General features: G+C 36.8%; 1 protein-coding gene across 1 annotated transcript; it reads right to left on the reverse strand.

Annotated features, from left to right (window-relative positions):
• Positions 1-10,931: 10,931 nt before the first annotated feature.
• LOC122034942 (leucine-rich repeat receptor protein kinase HPCA1-like) lies at positions 10,932-15,849 on the reverse strand. The gene is made up of 19 exons (XM_042594301.1): positions 15,587-15,849; positions 15,389-15,512; positions 15,234-15,305; positions 15,044-15,118; positions 14,886-14,957; positions 14,652-14,813; positions 14,439-14,513; positions 14,284-14,355; positions 14,143-14,214; positions 13,891-13,959; positions 13,740-13,814; positions 13,585-13,656; positions 13,373-13,507; positions 12,809-13,281; positions 12,589-12,741; positions 12,345-12,484; positions 12,049-12,268; positions 11,742-11,977; positions 10,932-11,591 (listed from the first exon to the last, which is right to left on the reverse strand). The coding sequence occupies exons 1-19, from the start codon at positions 15,675-15,677 to the stop codon at positions 11,094-11,096; spliced, it is 2,886 nt and encodes a 961-aa protein (XP_042450235.1). The 5' UTR covers positions 15,678-15,849; the 3' UTR covers positions 10,932-11,093.
• Positions 15,850-17,961: the final 2,112 nt, after the last annotated feature.

Consider the following 17,961-nt stretch of genomic DNA (forward strand, 5'->3'; position numbering starts at 1 on the left):
AAATTACATTTTGGTCTCCTTTTTATTATAAGTGTGTTAATCTCCCTGTGTTTAAGATGTCGGATGTCCACTAATTAATTGAGTTACTGACAACTCACTTTAATTAATATCTTAGTCCAAGAGTAGTACCACTCAACCTTATTGTCATGTCGGACTAAGTCCACCTGCAGGGTTTAACATGACAATGCTTATGAGCTCCTCTTGGGGACATTATCAACCTAGATTACTAGGACACAGTTTCCTTCTATAATCAACAACACGCACTATAAGTAATATCATTTCCCAACTTATCAGACCTATTGATTTAACGAACTAAATCTCACCCTTTGATATGTCAAAGAAATAAATACTAAATATATGTGCTTGTTATTATATTAGGATTAAGAGCACACTCTTCCATAATAACTAAAATCTTGTTCTTTTATTAAGTCAGTATAAAAAAAACTTACCTTAAATGGTCCTGCTCAATACACTCAGAGTGTACTAGTGTAATTTTATAGTTAAGATAATTAATACCAAATTATACTACAACTATTCCAATAGTTTGTTCCTATCCATCTTAGTCGTGAGCTACTATTTATAATTTATAAAAAATCGATAACATGATCTTCTGTGTGTGACACCACACACCATGTTATCAACAATATAAATTAATTGAACAACTACACTTAGCATATAAATGTAGACATTTTTGACCAATGTGATTCTTTATTTCAAAATAAATGTTTACAAAAGCTAGGCTTTTAGTATACACTTTAATAATTTCCCACTTATACTAAAAGACTAAGCTGCCATATCTGCTGCCATACATCTGATTCCCATCCCTCCACATGGCGATCAAAAGCTTTCGCCGAAAGGGACTTAGTGAAAGGATCTGCCAGGTTATCTGTTGATGGAATCTTGGCGACAACAACTTCTCCTCGCTTTGCAATGTCTCGTATCAAGTGGTACTTGCGTTCTATATATTTACTCGCCTTATGAACTCGTGGTTCCTTCGAGTTTGCAACTGCACCGCTATTATCACAATAAATTGTGATGATTTTGGACAAACCAGGAATCACATCTATGTCCATTAAGAAGCTTCTTTGGCTACCTCAGAGGCTGCCACATACTCAGCTTCCATGGTTGAGTCAGAAACATATTTCTGCTTAACACTCCTCCATGCAATTGCTCCACCTCCTAAAGTAAACACATAGCCTGATGTAGACTTACTATTATCCCTATCTGATTGGAAGTCGGAATCCGTGTAACCCACAGGGAGTAAATCATCTGCTTGGTGAACTATCATATAATCTCATGTCCTTCTCAGGTACTTTAATATATGCTTTATAGCAGTCCAATGTCCTTGTCCAAGGTTGCTTTGATATCTGATAATCATGCCCACGGCAAAACAAATATCCGGTCTCGTGCACAACATAGCATACATTAGGCTTCCTACAGCTGAAGCATAAGGAACTACCTTCATGTCCTCTATCTCCTTTAATGTCTTCGGAGACATCTCTTTAGATAAAGCTACACCATGCCTAAAAGGTAAGAAACCTTTCTTGGAGTTTTACATGTTAAAACGAGCAAAGATTGTATCTATATATGAAGCTTGAGATAGGCACAACATCCTTTTCTTGTGATCCCTTATGACTTTGATCCCAAGAATGTGTGTACATTCTCCTATGTCCTTCATATCGAATTTTTAGGACAACCATACCCTTACGTCCGATAATACTTTAATATTGTTACCAATTAACAAAATGTCATCTACGTATAGTACAAGAAATACCACAACGTTTCCGTTACACTTATTGTATACACAAGACTCATCCGGACACTGAATAAATCTATATGACTGGATTACTTCATTAAATCAGATGTTCCAAGATTTTGAAGCTTGCTTCAGTCCATAAATAGACCGATTGAGCTTGCATACTAGATGCTCTTTGCATTTTTTAATGAACCCCTCTGGTTGCTTCATATGGATGTTTTCTTCAAGACTTCCATTAAGGAAAGCTGTCTTGACATCCATTTGCCAAACTTCATAATCCATATGAGCGGCAATGGATAAGAGTATCTGGATAGACTTAAGTATAGTTACCGGTGAAAAAGTCTCCTCATAATCGATTCTCTCTTTCTGAGTATATCCTTTCGCAACAAGCCTTGCTTTGAAGGTTGCTACCTTCTCGTCTGTCCCTCTTTTCATTTTGTAGATCCACTTGCATCCAACGACTTTTACACCATTTGGTGGTTCTACAGGCTCCCAGACCTTATTAGAATACATAGATTCTATTTCAGAATTCATCGCTCTTTGCCAAGATGTTGCATCTTTATCTTGGAGTGTTTCGTCATATGACCGGGGATCAAGTTCATGTTCACCAGGGATCAAGTCCGAAGACTCTCCTAAGAATATGAATCTCTCAGGTTGCTTAACAACCCTCCCACTATGACGAGACACTGTTTGTAACTGTGCATTATTTGTGACACGTGTTACAGTTTCTTGTGGTACTTCATTTTGTACTGTTGGTACTAAAGTAGACATGTCCTCTCTCATTTCTTCTAGAACAATTTTACTTATGGGCTTGTGGTCCATTATATAGTATTCTTCTAAAAATCGAGCATTGGTGCTAACAATGACCTTCTGATCTTTAGGACTATAAAATAAACCACATTTTGTTACTCTAGGATAACTCACAAACACACGAACTTCTGTACGAGATTCCAACTTATCAACATCTTCTTTCAGCACATGTGCTGTACTACCCCAAGTCTGAATATGTCTCAGACTGGGCTTTCGCCCATTCCACAATTCTGTGGGAGTAGAGGGTACTGATTTAGAAGGTACCAAGTTCAGAATGTGCGCTGCTGTTTCCAGAGTGTATCCCCAAAACGAATTTGATAATTTTAAATAACTCATCATCGATCTAACCATTTCCATAAGAGTCCTATTCTTTCGTTCTACCACACCATTTTGTTGGGGTGTACTAGGTGCGGACAATTGGGATTGAATTCCGACCTCTGATAAGTAATTCCTAAACTCTTCTAAGAGGTATTTGCCACCACGATCAGACCGTAGTGTCTTAATACTTTTACCATGATGTTTCTCCACATCAGCCTTGTACTCTTTGAACTTATCAAAGCACTCAGGCTTGCAGCGCATCAAGTAAATATATCTATATCTCGAATAATCATCTATGAAAGAGATAAAGTATTCGAAGCCACCTCTTGCCTGGATAGACATAGGACCACACAAATCAGAATAAACCAGTTCTAACACATCTTTGGCTCTATACCCCTTGGCCTTAAAAGGTCTCTTGGTCATTTTACCTTCCAAGCAAGATTCACAGGTTGGAAAGTTTTCCACCACTAATGAACCCAAGAGTCCATCAACTATAAGCCTTTGAATCCTACTTAAGTTAATATGACCAAGCCTTAGATGCCAAAGATATGTTTGGTTCATTTCCGAAGGTTTCTTTCTCTTATTAGAATTAGAAGATGTGTTATTAATTTTCATTTGTTGCTTTGTGGGAGAAATTGGATTTAAAGTATATAAATTGTCAACCAATGCACCAAAACAGATAATAACCCTATTTCTCTTGATAACCACATTATTATTAAAAGAAACAGAATATCCATCCAAATATAGTTTAGAAACTGAAATTAAATTCTTTCTAAAACTGGGTACATAAAGATAATTTCTTAAAATCAAACTTCTATTCCTATCAAATGATAAGTAGACGTCTTCACTACAACAGCCGCCACCTTAGTATCATTGCCCATGTAGACAGTTATCTCTACTTCAATTAGTCGTCGGGTTTCCTGGAACTCTTGCAAATAGTTGCAGACATGATCAGTGGCTCCCGTATCTACACACCAGGTGCTGGTAGATAACACCGCTAAACATGTTTCAACTACTAGAGAATGAGATATACCTTTATTGTTCTCTTTCCTACAAGGACAGTCTGCCTTCCAATGTCCTGACTGCTTGCAGATGAAGCACTTACCCTTCGGCTTCTTCATTCCAGCTTTTGGTCCTGTACCTAGAGGTTTATTCACCTTCTTTGCTGAGACAACCCGTTTCTTCTTCTTCTTGCCTTTCGACTTAGAAGTAGAACCATTTTCAGCATAGTGAATCCAAGAATTTTGACGAAATAGCTCTTCTGCTGCCTGAAGTTCTGTCAGTAGTTCCGCCAATGAATACATCCTTTTATTCATATTATAGTTCAAGCGAAAATGCTCAAAACTTCTGGGTAGCGTTTGGAGGATAATATCGATCTGGGTTTCCCCATCGATTTCTCCTCCAAGGATTTGTATTTCGTTCAAATAAGCCATCATCTTTAGGATATGATCCCTTACGGGTGTCCCCTCTGATATGGTGGTTGTCATTAATTTTCTCATAGCTTCTTGCCTAGCAGCCCGATCCTAGTGTCCGAAGAGATCCTTGACATTGTTCATTAAATCATAAGCAATTTGTAAATCCTGATGCTGATGTTGCAGCACATTTGACATTGAAGCTAAAATGTAACACCACGCCATCTCATCTACTTTTACCCATTTCTTATGATGCTCAATCTCCTCTTGGCTAGAATCACTATTAGGCACATTAGGGCAAACCTCTGATAGTACAAACTTATAGCCTTCAGCAGTTAGAACAATGTCCAGGTTTCTTTTCCAATCTATATAATTGGGACCAGTAAATTTGTTCTCTTTCAATATAATGGCCAGTGGGTTGAAGTCATCCTAAGAATCACAAAATAAACTTTGGTCAAAACTTTAAATTTAGAATAATATTGATTCCTCAAACAATACTATTTAAATTTACCAACACTTCAAATCACCGTGAATTTTGCATGCCACTATAGTATGGACGTATATAAAATCAAACATTAGTAAGAGGAGGTTTTACCCATTAATTTTATTCTTGTCAACCTAACTTTATGACAAATAAAATTAATAATTGGTTTTCCTTCGGTCACACAAATAATAGCAGTGACTCCGATGGTGAGGATACTATTAAATGTGCCTAAGTGTATACCATTACTTGATACTTAGTCCATTAAATAAGACTGTGCCCCTTCCGATAGGGAAGATCACACATTGCTAATTAATTTCCTATAATTATCCAAAATGGAAGTTTGATATAGTGATCCGCAAACAAACTCATCTGATATAGAGGAAGGCACTCAGAGCCAACGGGCAAGTTTGTTTGCATCACTTACAAACCAGTAATGGAGACCATGGAATTTATTTTAAAAATCCCTCTCCCACTTAGTTATTTAAGGTGAGGAATTTTAACCTTGCAAGCACACATCACACACATCACAGCAAATAAAAGAAATAAATATGGAAATTAATTTTCCAACTATTATGGCCTTTTCCATCACTGTCCTTCGCGTGCTGCTAGCCCTAGGGTTCATGCCATCGGGTCCATCGAGCTTCCTTTTCCGCTGCGCCTCTGGTCCTCCAATAACACCACGCCTCGCAAGGATACGATCAGCAACAGAAAAAATAAAATTTTACATACATCGATCCTATATTCCACAAGGGAATGTACATCAAGTCTAGATCGAACATAAATATAAAATCCTAGGGCTAATACAGCTTCTGCTGTATTAGTTAAATACAATCATGCACACATAATAAAATACCCTTGACATGTCCAAGGGTCCAATCACACACAATAACCATAAGTCATAATAGTTGGAGCCTGCAACCACAGAGTTAGCATATCCTACTATTATCCTGCCTAAATTATGTATGACATGTGCATAATTAAACTGAAAACCAAACACACAGAGGCAAACCCTAGCTCTGATACCAATTGTTAGTTGCTACTAGGAAGATTGTACAGGTTCCACTGTACAAAAATTTTGTAAAAGTGTCGAACCTTTCTTAACAACATATTGTGTTCTTTAGAAATTAAATTCGGAATCGCAAACGGAACTTAACATTATTGATTCCAAATTTAACTTATCTATTCTTTTAGGTTTAGAGTTGGATCGCTAACGGAACTTAACATTATTGATCCAAATACACCATGTTACAAATTCAATTAAATATTAATTTCAGAGATCGTCTTCCAGGTTAAACATGGCGAGGCACTAGGACTTCTTGGATATGGGAGCAACCACCACTTCCTAGACAAAGCCTTTCAACAAAATTTAATATTTAATTTCCTTATAGTAACCCTAGGTTTAACCAAAAGGAACAATCGAATCACAAATTCGAAAAACAAAAATAAAAATAATAAACTCGAATCACAAATTCGAAACCTAGAATCTCTAGCCTCTTGTGTTTGGAATTCATACAAAGAAAACTAGTATGATGCGGAAAACAATTACTAGTTATACCTTTCTTTGTAAGCAACAACCTCTTGATCTTCTAACGTATTCCTCTTCTAATCTCAGACGTTGTGTGGACAACGATCTACCTAGATGAGAATCCACCAAGCCTCCTTCCTTCTTCCAGTTTCGGCCAAGCAACCTTCTCCAAGAAAAAACAAGTCTCGGCCACCAACCAAGCTCCAAGGGATGCAAGAGCAAAGCCTCCTTTCTCTCCTTTTCCTAGCAAGAATCGACCACCACAAGAACTCCAAGAAGGGCATGCACCGGCCACTAAAGAAGAAGAGAAAGATAAGAGAATAGGGTCGGCCACACACCAAGGAAGAGAGGAGAAACTATAGAAGATATGTTGTGAGGTGAGACACCTTTATCCCCTCTTTTATATTCCTTGGTCTTGGCATATAAGGAAATTTAATTATAATTAAAATTCTTTTATTCTCTTTGCCATTGGTTAATAAGAAAATTTTAATTAAAAATTCCTTTTAACCCTTTACATGGCCGGCCATGCTCCAAATAAAATAAGTTTTAAACACAAAATTAAAACTTCCTTATTTGTTTCCAGAAATTTTTAAAATAAAAATTTCTCTAATAATTTTCCCTTCATGGTTGGTTATAAAAGGATATTTTATAAATTAACATCTCTCTATTAAAACATATGGATGATTTTCAAAAAGGAAAGTTATCTTTAAAATTAAAATCTTCCTCTCAATCTACAAATAAGGAAAGATATCAAATCTTTTCTTAATCTTTTGTAGAAACTATAATAGGAAAGATTTAATTTTAAAACTCTCTTTTATATCATCAAGATGGTTACAAAAAAGGAAAGTTTTATCAAAAATTAAAATCTTCCTTTTAACTACAAATAAAGAAAGATATCAATCCTTTTACTTAATCTTTTGTAGAAAGCTATAAAAGGAAAGATTTAAATTTTAAACTCTCTTTAAAAACCATGGTATCCACATAAAAAAAAGATTTTTTAAAAAAATTCCTTTTATTCTTACATGGTCGGCCACACCAAGCTTGGGCTCCAAGCTAGGGTCGACCACCTTTACTTGGCTCAACCTATGGCTTGGCCGGCCCAAGCTTGGACTCCAAGCTTGCTTGGTCGACCACCTAAGGTTGGGTAGGAAGATGAGTATAGGTGGGTATAACACTTTATAAATAAGAAGCTATGATAGGGACCGAGAGGAGGAATTGATTTTGATCTCCCGATGAAATTAAGCTTCCCGTGTTCGCCCCGAACACCCAACTTAATTTCATCAATAATAATTCATACCACTAAAGAATTACTTTTGAACTACCGCACCAATCCCAAATTACATTTTGGGCTCCTTCTTATTATGAGTGTGTTAATCTCCCTGTGTTTAAGATGTCGGATGCCCACTAATTAATTGAGTTACTGACAACTTATTTTAATTAATATCTTAGTCTAAGAGTAGTACCACTCAACCTTATTATCATATCAAACTAAGTCCACCTACAGGGTTTAACATGACAATCCTTATGAGCTCCTCTTGGAGACATTATCAACCTAGATTACTAGGACACAGTTTTCTTCTATAATCAACAACACACACTATAAATAATATCATTTCCTAACTTATCAGGCCTATTGATTTAACGAGCTAAATCTCGCCCTTTGATATGTCAAAAAAAATAAATACTAAATATATGTGCTTGTTATTATATTAGGATTAAGAGCACTCATTTCCATAATAACTAAGGTCTTGTTCTTTTATTAAGTCAGTATAAAAAGAACTTACCTTAAATGGTCATGCTCAATATACTCAGAGTGTACTAGTGTAATTTTATAGTTAAGATAAACTAATACCAAATTACACTACGACTATTCCAATGATTTGTTCCTATCCATCTTAGTCGTGAGCTACTGTTTATAATTTATAAAGAACCGATAACATGATCTTCTATGTGTGACACCACACACTATGTTATCTACAATATAAATTAATTAAACAACTACACTTAGCATATAAATGTAGACATTTTTTTATCAATGTGATTCTTTCTTTCAAAATAAATGTTTACAAAAGCTAGGTTTTTAGTATACATTCTAACAATATCAGGCTTCGTGGACCTATCTGGACTTTCTACCAGCTATCAAGCTCGTAGACCTAGCTGGATTTCAGCCTAGTGGCAGGTTCCTCAGACCAGTCAACTCCTGCACACTTGGAAGAAAATGTTAGACAAATATCACATCTAACTTTAACCTATTTATCATACATCAAAACCAGATTATTAGTGCAACCTGTACCAACACTCTCTTCTCCAATGACTTACCTTACTTACCATGCAGAATAGCTTGACTCTCACATGGTCCACCTGGTCTTTCTATTAGTTGTCAGGTTTGTGGACCCAATTGGACTTTGGTCAACTTTCAGATTCCGCAGACCCAGTCGGATTTTTCGCCAGATATCATGTCACTTCTTGACCTATTTGAACTTCTACACCAGCTATCAGGTCTTCCAAAACTAGCTAGATTTCAGCCTGGTGTCTGACCAGTCAAGTCTTGCACACTTGGTAGACAGATTAGATTACACAACACCTAACTTTAATCCATTTGTCATTCAACAAAATTCAGGTTTGACCATTGGTGTCAACTGCACTAATAGGAACAACAGGAAAGAGCTAAGACACAACATGAGTTGGTGTGATAGCCTTTTGTGTGATTACCAGGAGTCCAAGCCCACTATCTCGAACCAACCAGAACCTCCACTTGGGATGACCCCACCACTAGGGATTTTGCAAGTGGAATTTGATGTGTGTGTAAACGAAAAGGGGAAGGGGGTTGTAGTGAGAGACTCCCAAGAAAGTAAACTTTATACTTTTGAGTTAAGCATTCTGGTACCATCACCAGGGACTTAGGGTGAACTCATAGTCATCTATAAAGGAGTGAGATTTGCCTACTCACGATGGCTGTGAAAATTCTGAGTTGTTTCTAACTCATTAATCACCATGCAAGGAGTCACAGACATTAATAAGTATCTTAATTACACAGGGTCTCGTATTCGACTAGTTCAAAAACTTATGGATACGACATAAGCTATAAACTTACAACTTGTTAGACGATCTATAAATTTTATGGCATATAATATTATTCGTTTTACTTCTTAGCCCCCTCTCCGCTTATCTGGGAAGAGCATGAATTTTCTTGCTTAGATATAAATATTATAATTTAATATTTACCTCTAATAAAAGTTACAATTTCCCTTGAAAAAATAAATAAAAAGTTATCTTTACCAATCAGGTTGGAGTAATTGCATTTTAATTATTGCATGTAAGTTACAAAGGAATAACTTATAATTAAACATATGTTAAGCATAGATTTTTTTTTTTTTACTAAAGTTAACATAAGTTTCAAACAATTAAAAAGTTAAATAGCAACTCATCAGCAATAACTGAAAGAAAATTTAAGATAAAAAAAAACTTATAATCAACAAATAATTAAAAAATATATTAGTTTAACCATACGTAGCACGTTATTCCTGTGGAACTTCATTCTCCAAAGTTTAAAAGCATACCAGATTCCTTCAGATATACCATAGCAAATGCTTAATTATTTGTGTTGCTTCCGACACTTAACTATATATATACATATAGATTAGGTACACTACTCATGCTGTTCTTTCGTCATGAATAACCTTATCCTAAAATTTTTCTTGTTGTATATGGCACTGCAAGAATATTATCAATTTACTATGTCATCCAACTAATTAAAAAAACTCTACAAATGTTATCTTTACCAATCAATTAATGATCTACCCATAGATATATATATATATATATAATCCACACAAAATGATAGTGAAAGTCTGCTCCCAAAAACTATAATGATAAACTCATAGGATAACTGGAATATATATATATAATGGACAAGGGAGGCAGCTAATTAATAAACTAAGTCAACAGAGCTAGCGTATTGAAACGTGGATTCCAACTTCATAAACTTCAAAAGGAGTAGTATATGTGATGTTAATCGCTTAATTTGGTGGATCACGGGTCCTCAGTGCTTCGTCCAAAGTCTTTATCAGCTGAGGAATAATGATGCAGAAGATCGAGACTATTAGCAAGTATGACAATTGTTGATATTTTTGTAGAAGTTGAAATTAGGTGTGAAAATGATACGTGCACATGGAAGATTATGATGATTCTGTCCTTATGAAGCCTTGCCTTTGCAGACACTTCAGTAAGTGTGGCTATTTAAGTCCACATTTACTGCAAACGACCATTCCACTGGGAGGTGGTGGAAGCCACTTCAGAAGTGTTGCTCTCACATTTTTACTTCAGTTGAATTGTCCTCGATTCTTTGCAAATTATATCTACCCACTTAACCATGTCTAGAGAGATGAAAACTGTGAGTGGAGCAAAACCCTTCACTTTTTTTTCAAAGATGTGCACCTGCTGCGTGGGACTTTTGTGGCCATTGAGACAATGTGTGTGGGCTAGGACTCAACCTAGGCCAAGGCCTAGATGATTATTCAATCGAAATATTTAGTTGATTTACTTCTAAAATTTCTTTCAAAAGAAAAACTCTCTTTGTTTTGTGATGGGGCATAGCAACCTATCACCAAGGGACATTGAGTCTGATTTGTAAGAGAAATAATAGTTCTTACTGTAATCCCTTCCCAACCTAGAAAACTTTTTTTTTTCATTTTACAGTTGTACACACAGATACCATCGAAAACATTGTAGTGTCCATAATCCATATATAGATTAGATAATCTTCAAGGAGTTGCCTTGTCACTGTGGTTAGAGTTTTCCAGAGAATGAGTAGCCACCACTGTATTCGAAGGCATCCTCACTCACATCCTTTTTTGGGCCAGAAATGTAAGGATGACAGCGAATGCCTTTTGAATTCCCCATGTCTGTGGCAGATGAAGATGCTGACTGAGAGATTGTGCTTAGACCATCATCATGCAACATCATCTCTATCTCCTTCACTATGTCACTCATGGTCGGACGACCAACAGCTAATTCTTCTAGGCACCTCAGTGCCAACTCTATGAATTTCCTGAATGCTATGAGATTATTTGCTGCAATTTGAATTACAGGATCCATCAACTCCTTTAGGCCATAAAATTCTTCATCATTAGCATCTATTGCCATCTTCACCTCACGAACAATGTACTTCCCTTTCTCAATTGGTTGCTTAGCAGTTACCATCTCCAGCATCACCACTCCGAAGCTGTAAACGTCACTTTTGTCTGTCAATTGTTGTGTCATGTAGTATTCAGGATCAAGGTAGCCCTGTAAAGGAGTACTAAACTGTTGAGTTTATATAGATACTACCAAAGTGATTTCTGAGGAATAGAATAGGTCCTATATAATCTCCATTTAAGCAGTTCTTTCATGATCAATGATGCTATCGTAATGGTAATTAGAATGACAACTACTGACCAGGGTTCCTTTGACTTGAGTAGAGACATGGCCCTTTTCAGTGTCCGACATCAACTTTGAAAGGCCAAAATCTGCAACCTTTGCGTTTAAGTGTTCATCCAACAGGATGTTACTTGACTTAACATCCCTGTGTATGATTGGAGGATCAGCTAGTTCATGAAGATATGCCAATCCTCTTGCCGAACCAAGTGCAATTCGTAGCCTCCTCCTCCAATCAAGCAGTATCCCACTTTTCCCTGAAATTATAAGTTAGAAAAAAAAAAGTTTATTTTTGAGGATGAATTTCAAGGGGCGGCGTTAATCTTACCAGAGAGGCTCTCTCTTAGTGTTCCATTTGGAATGAATTCATATACCAACATCTGCTCCCCTTGATCGAAGCAGAAACCCACTAGTGATACTAAGTTTTTGTGATGAACTCTTGACAGCAACTCAATCTCAGTCTTGAATTCAACTGCACCTTGTGTTGATCCTTGTTGTGCCCTCTTGATTGCAACTATCTGTCCACCTGGAAGCATTCCTCTATAGACCTGAAAGGAGTCGGGTAAAAGAATGTCATTTTCTGGTCCTTTGTTCATAAAAGTTTGACACAGAGCCAACAATTACCTTTCCATAACCTCCAGAACCAACCTCATTAGATACAGAAAAGTTATTAGTACATCTTTTCAGTTCATCATAAGAGAACCATCTTGCTCCCTTCAGTTGTGGTGCCTCACTGCTTTCATCTCCGTTGCGTGTCCATGATGCTGAAATTTTCCAAATGTAAACTACATTGTAAGTATTTGTATGATGCCTTGTGGAAAGTTTCGACTTTGACAAGATATAGAAGGAACAAACACTTACGACTTACCGAAAGGTTTGCTTCGTTCAATGGCCCTTTCAGCACGTCTTCTTTGTCTCAAGGCATAGATAGTCACAACAATAAGTCCAATGACCAGCAGTGCACAACCAGCTGCTATTCCAACTTTCAGTCCAACACTCATTGTGGATCTTCCTTCAATGGCTAAATGATGAATTCACTGAGTCAGTATAGAAAATGGTATTAAATATGCTACAAAAGATAGAGAGACCACCTGGAAAAGTATATGGGGATGCAATGAAATAGTAAGGTCCAAACATTGGTGGAGGCTTGAATGTTTGATTGCTCAAATCGAACCCAATCTGTCGGACCTCGGACCTATTGAAGTACATTCCATTGGATGGGAAAAGTTTAAGTTGTAACTGCATATAAGAGTCACTGTCGAAAAATGGATTTTGCAGGAACACTGATCCAGGTGTCAGACCAAGTTTAGTCCACAATTCACTTTCTAGTTGTTGGAACAGCATTCTGTTCCCCACATCTCGGAAACGAGGTGCTCTGAAGTACATCACTCCCTGGAATGGATAGGCACAAATGCAACTCTGAGGATTAGGACTCTGATTTGAGGGGCATAAGTTCCCCACGCAATTGCCAAGACTGGTCGAGTAAGGAGCTGCCGGCTGCTGGCGAAGAGTGCAGAAGTTTGTAGTTGGATATTGATCGCAAACTGGATTCCCTACGAGTCTGGAATGAGTGGTGGATTACTGAAAGTTAACTAAGGTTGAATAAATTGCAATGAAACTAAATCAATAAATCTGCATGTCAGAGTTCTCACATCAAGGATTTAGTGTAATTGGGTGTCAATTCGACTCCTGTGAGATTATTATTTTTGAAGCTCACGAGTTGTAGTTGCTGGCTGACAGACATGCCCAGTTCAAGGATGCCACTAAAATCATTGAAATCTAGTATCCTGTGAAGAGTATGGATTTCACTTTTAGTTGGCAGAATATCATCTTTTTCCAGTCAATCATTTGGCATGACACTTACACTTGCTGCAACTGAGGAAAGCTGAACAGGGTTTCTGGTACCTTTCCATAAAGCCGTCCTGATTGTATCACTCTGGAGCATTCAGAATGGAAGCATTAGTCAAGGTTATTAACTAAATTGCTCGAGTCATATTAATCACCAGTTGTTGAACTAACAATGCAGTGAGTGATTGGAGCTCCGAGAACCAAATTGGGCTTTCTGAGATATCAAAGCTGTTGTTGCTCAAATCCCTGAAAATCATGCAGTCGGTTGCGAATTGCGATGAAAGATAGCTCTACTACTTAAGGGAATTCTGTAAAGTCTTACACATAGTTGAGGCTATCCATTCCACTTAGATTTGGTATTGACCCCGTCAACTTGTTATTTGCTAGGTTTCTGAAAAAGATGCACGCAGGAAGTGAGCACTTCTATTGCATTGATCAACTGCATGTGATGTTACATGCTAAACCACATATCAAGTCATAAATATCTACAATGATATTTGTTCTCCATTCGATTGTTCCTATGCTATTCTCCTTATTTAATAACCTAGGATACGATGTGGAATACATGTCTTACAGTTCGTTGATGTTTGTAAGATTGTTGATATTGGATGGGACTGGTCCACTTAGGGAATTTCTGTCCAATCGTCTGCCATGGAAAGAAACCAGTTAATATTGAAGAACACTAAAAGTATATGTCAGATTGAAGGATACTTACAGAACCTGAATGGTTTTGACTAGACCTAGGGAATCTGGGATTCCTCCAGTTAATCTGTTTCCATCAAAAAGTCTGCCAAATGTAGAATAATCAGGAGTCAGAATTTATTACAAGCTTTCTCAAGTTTTAGACGGAATGTGAATCTACAAGCTTACACATGTAACAGTGTCATGTTTGAGCTGAAGAGCTTTTCTGGGATGGAACCAGATAATTGATTTTTGTTGAAATGACTGTTAAGCAAGCAGAGAAGAAGGATCATTCATAGGAAGAAAAAAAAGAATAATTTAAATAAACTATAGATCAATTATTCAAATTTGCAAAGGTAGACCTGACTTTTATTTGATTTCTACTCTTCAGTAATAACTTACAAATGTTTGGTGTGGTGAAGCAGGTCCAATCCTGGTTCTCTTTCGTTGGAGACTGGTAGAGGCCCACTGATCTGGTTATCTGCGATATCGAACCAGTAAAGATTGGAGAGCATGCCCGTGGAAGCCGGGATTTTGCCCGTGAACTGATTTGAGTTTAGAGCCCTGGGAAAATCATAGATCAAAGTGAGTGCGCATCGAAGGCTCAGCATTCCAAACCAGAATAGTTTTGCTTACAGATATGAGAGGATTTGTAGAGATCCTAGTTCATCCGGGATGTTTCCAGTAAAGCTGCAACCAGCTAAGATTCTGCAAAATAGTACAACATTTAAGAAGGTCCAGCTGAAGACGATCTGAAGCGATTGAGTTCTTGTTATTAAGTGACTTTGCCTTACAGGGTGGTCAGCTTCATCAAGTTTCCAATATTTTGAGTTAGTGGACCACCAAGCTCCCTGTTGAATGATAGATCCCTGCAGGTTCTCTTGTTTGTAAGATCTCTTTTGTTTCATAAACATGTTTTCTTTTATGAAAAATCCTTGCTTGAGCTAGCTAGCAACCAAAGAATTAATTGCTAAAAAGTCTTACAAAGTCTTCAATGCGCTGAGCGTACCAATGTCTGCACTCAGTGTACCCTTGATGCCCATGGCTGACAGTTTCCTGAAATTTGCGAAAACCAGGTTAAATAACCTTGTGACAGCTGAAAAAGAAACTAGTCATTCAGTTTCAGAAAAGATGCTCACAGAATAGTGACTCTAGAATTGCTGCATGATACACCTTCCCAAGGCGTTCCACAAGGGTCGTCGGTCGTTCCCCAGCTTGGAGGTACGTTCTGCCACTCGCTCATTAGAGATCGCAGAGCAGCAGCTGCAAAGGGAAAGACGAGAAACATTTGCAAAGCATGCACAAGAAACTCTAGATGAAATTAAACAAAGGGATACCATCCTCAGGGTTTGTGATTCCCAAACTGGTCTGGAGACTTGCAATGAATGCACACAGGATGAGGACGAGGGTGAAGATGAGAGTGCTCATTGCTGTGCTATCGCTGAACACGTCCAGTGAGCACTCACCCCCACTTTTAGAAGCTCAGCCGTTCCTCTGTTACTCCGAGCAAGAGCTAGCAACTGACCTACCAGACATGATTCACCTCATCATTTCCTCTGCAGCACTCCAGTGGAAGAATAATCACTCGTAACCAGAAAAAGAAAACAAACTTTCACTAAATGCGCTGCTGCCTTGACTTCAAAGTTAATCAACTTAACGGCACAGGATGGCATTTATGGTTTGCCTTTGAGGCATGTCCATTGCACTTGGTCGTGCAAATTCGTCAACAGGAAACTCACTTGGGGACAGTGAGTTGGTTCGGCCACCAAAGGTATTTAATGTGTTCAAAGGTGGCTCAGCCGTTGGACCACGAGAGTTAGATCTATGGATGTATTCAACTGTATCAATGGATTTGTGGGATACGGATAGTATTTTGGAAATCTAAGCAAAGCAAATTGGTATACCGACAAAAGATCAACAACTACAATAAATGAAACAAGTGAACAGCAAAAAGCTATATATAAATTAGTCGAGTGTTTGTTGAAATGCACTCAAAGCCCAAAGCACTACACAGCCGATTCTCTAACTTGCAAGAGAGGCAAGAAAGGAGGTCAGGTAGGCTTGTCTTCTACTCCTGATCGATAGCAAATGGCGGTAACCTGGAGTTGAGACGAAGTTAAAAGAGGAAGTGGCGGTTGGTGACAGGTGAATGTATGTGAAGACAGCCATCCATGGTGGTGGGACACTACTCACTAGAGAATACAATATCAAATAGCTAATCAGTATTATATTAATATGTGTTAACCAAAGGAGTAAAAAGATATAGAGAATAGTTGAATGGATAATAAATATTAATTGATTTGGTTTTATCTATCAATTTCATGTGAGACGTAGTCATCTTTCAATGTAAATAGGGTGCAATTTATGATAATAATGATAGGAAAACGCTTTTGACTGCAAATCCAGTATAGAGGAAAATTACATATTTACATTAAATGAAGCATGTTAATAATCTTGTCGCTGTTGACGCATGTGCAGAGCAAGCAAAGCTGATACCGTTGCGCACATGTCATGGAAATTAATGCAATAAGATTGTTCAATATATATCGAAATCATTAAACTTATCCTTCGCACGCAATAGTAGTTATGTTAGGATCGAAATTCGGTATATTTCAAAACATTTCTTTCTCTATATCATAACTATTTATACTAATAGTTAACAGTTATCTATAATTTATATTGTAATAATAAGATTGATGGGGTATTAAGACGAACGAATCATCTTTTACCATGTAATAATAGTTCTTGTTATTTTATTTTTATTTTATTTTTTTATTTTATATTGGCTAACTACCTTAGTAGTAAAAGATACAATTTATCATCCCAGTAGTTCCATATCGTCATCTACGGGGAGATAAATTAGAAAACTCTAGTTGACCAGTATGGAGAAGGTATTTTTTGCAACTTTGTCAAAATTCACCTCTTATTCATTATAGTAAAAAAAAAAAATGATATGCACAAGAAAAAACTTAAGGATAGACACATAAAATGATGTACCGACAAAAAGTGAAAATGATGAGTTATAAATTTATATGTTTATCCCTCAATTTTGTCCTACAATTTTTTCCCTATACATATTATTACTCTTATAGTAATATCTACCTCGTAATAGTAAATTCAACCCTATGTCATGGGTGTGTTGCCTAACTTCCTACAATTTATGTGAGTGGTCCAAGATGATAAGAATTTGAATTGAGAGCAAAAATATTTAGCTTTACAAACATAGGATTGATTTGTTGGGTTGATGAGATCAACAAATTGGATTACTCGGGTCACTAAAAAAATTTTATTATTTTAACGGTCTCCTTTAATGTTGGCCCCACGGATATAGAGATTACTTGGCTCGCTAAGTATTTACTATGCAGGTTTAATAAAAATGAGGAAAATATTTTTTTCAAATATATAAATTTTATGAATTAGTATTTTTTTTTAAAAAAAAAAGAATACTAAGATATATATATTTTTTAGTCAAAATGCATGTTATGTTAACCACCAGATGGTGGCTACAAAGTGGCAAGAATTTTTCTCTCTGTGTTGAAAATTAATTCCTACCCTATATAATAAATTAATTATCCTCTAACTAACTAACTAACTAACTGAGCAGACAAATCAGAATTATCGACAGATTTTGTTTTTAATTTGCTTGGATGATTGGTTACATTGACATAATCTTCTCTGTTTTTTTCCTTGTGCCATGTGTCATAATATTCGA

The sequence above is a fragment of the Zingiber officinale genome, chromosome 11B, assembly GCF_018446385.1.
Source record: "Zingiber officinale cultivar Zhangliang chromosome 11B, Zo_v1.1, whole genome shotgun sequence".
NCBI classification, from domain to species: Eukaryota; Viridiplantae; Streptophyta; class Magnoliopsida; order Zingiberales; family Zingiberaceae; genus Zingiber; species Zingiber officinale.

Bases quoted from the DNA above. Each gene is read 5' to 3' on its own strand.
- LOC122034942 (XM_042594301.1), bottom strand. From the start codon at position 15,677: ATGAGCACTCTCATCTTCACCCTCGTCCTCATCCTGTGTGCATTCATT. The intron at 13,282-13,372 runs GTGAGAACTCTG...CACTCATTCCAG, and splicing joins AATTACACTAAATCCTTGAT to ACTCGTAGGGAATCCAGTTT. The intron at 12,269-12,344 runs GTAATTGTTGGC...GACTCCTTTCAG, and splicing joins GTTCTGGAGGTTATGGAAAG to GTCTATAGAGGAATGCTTCC.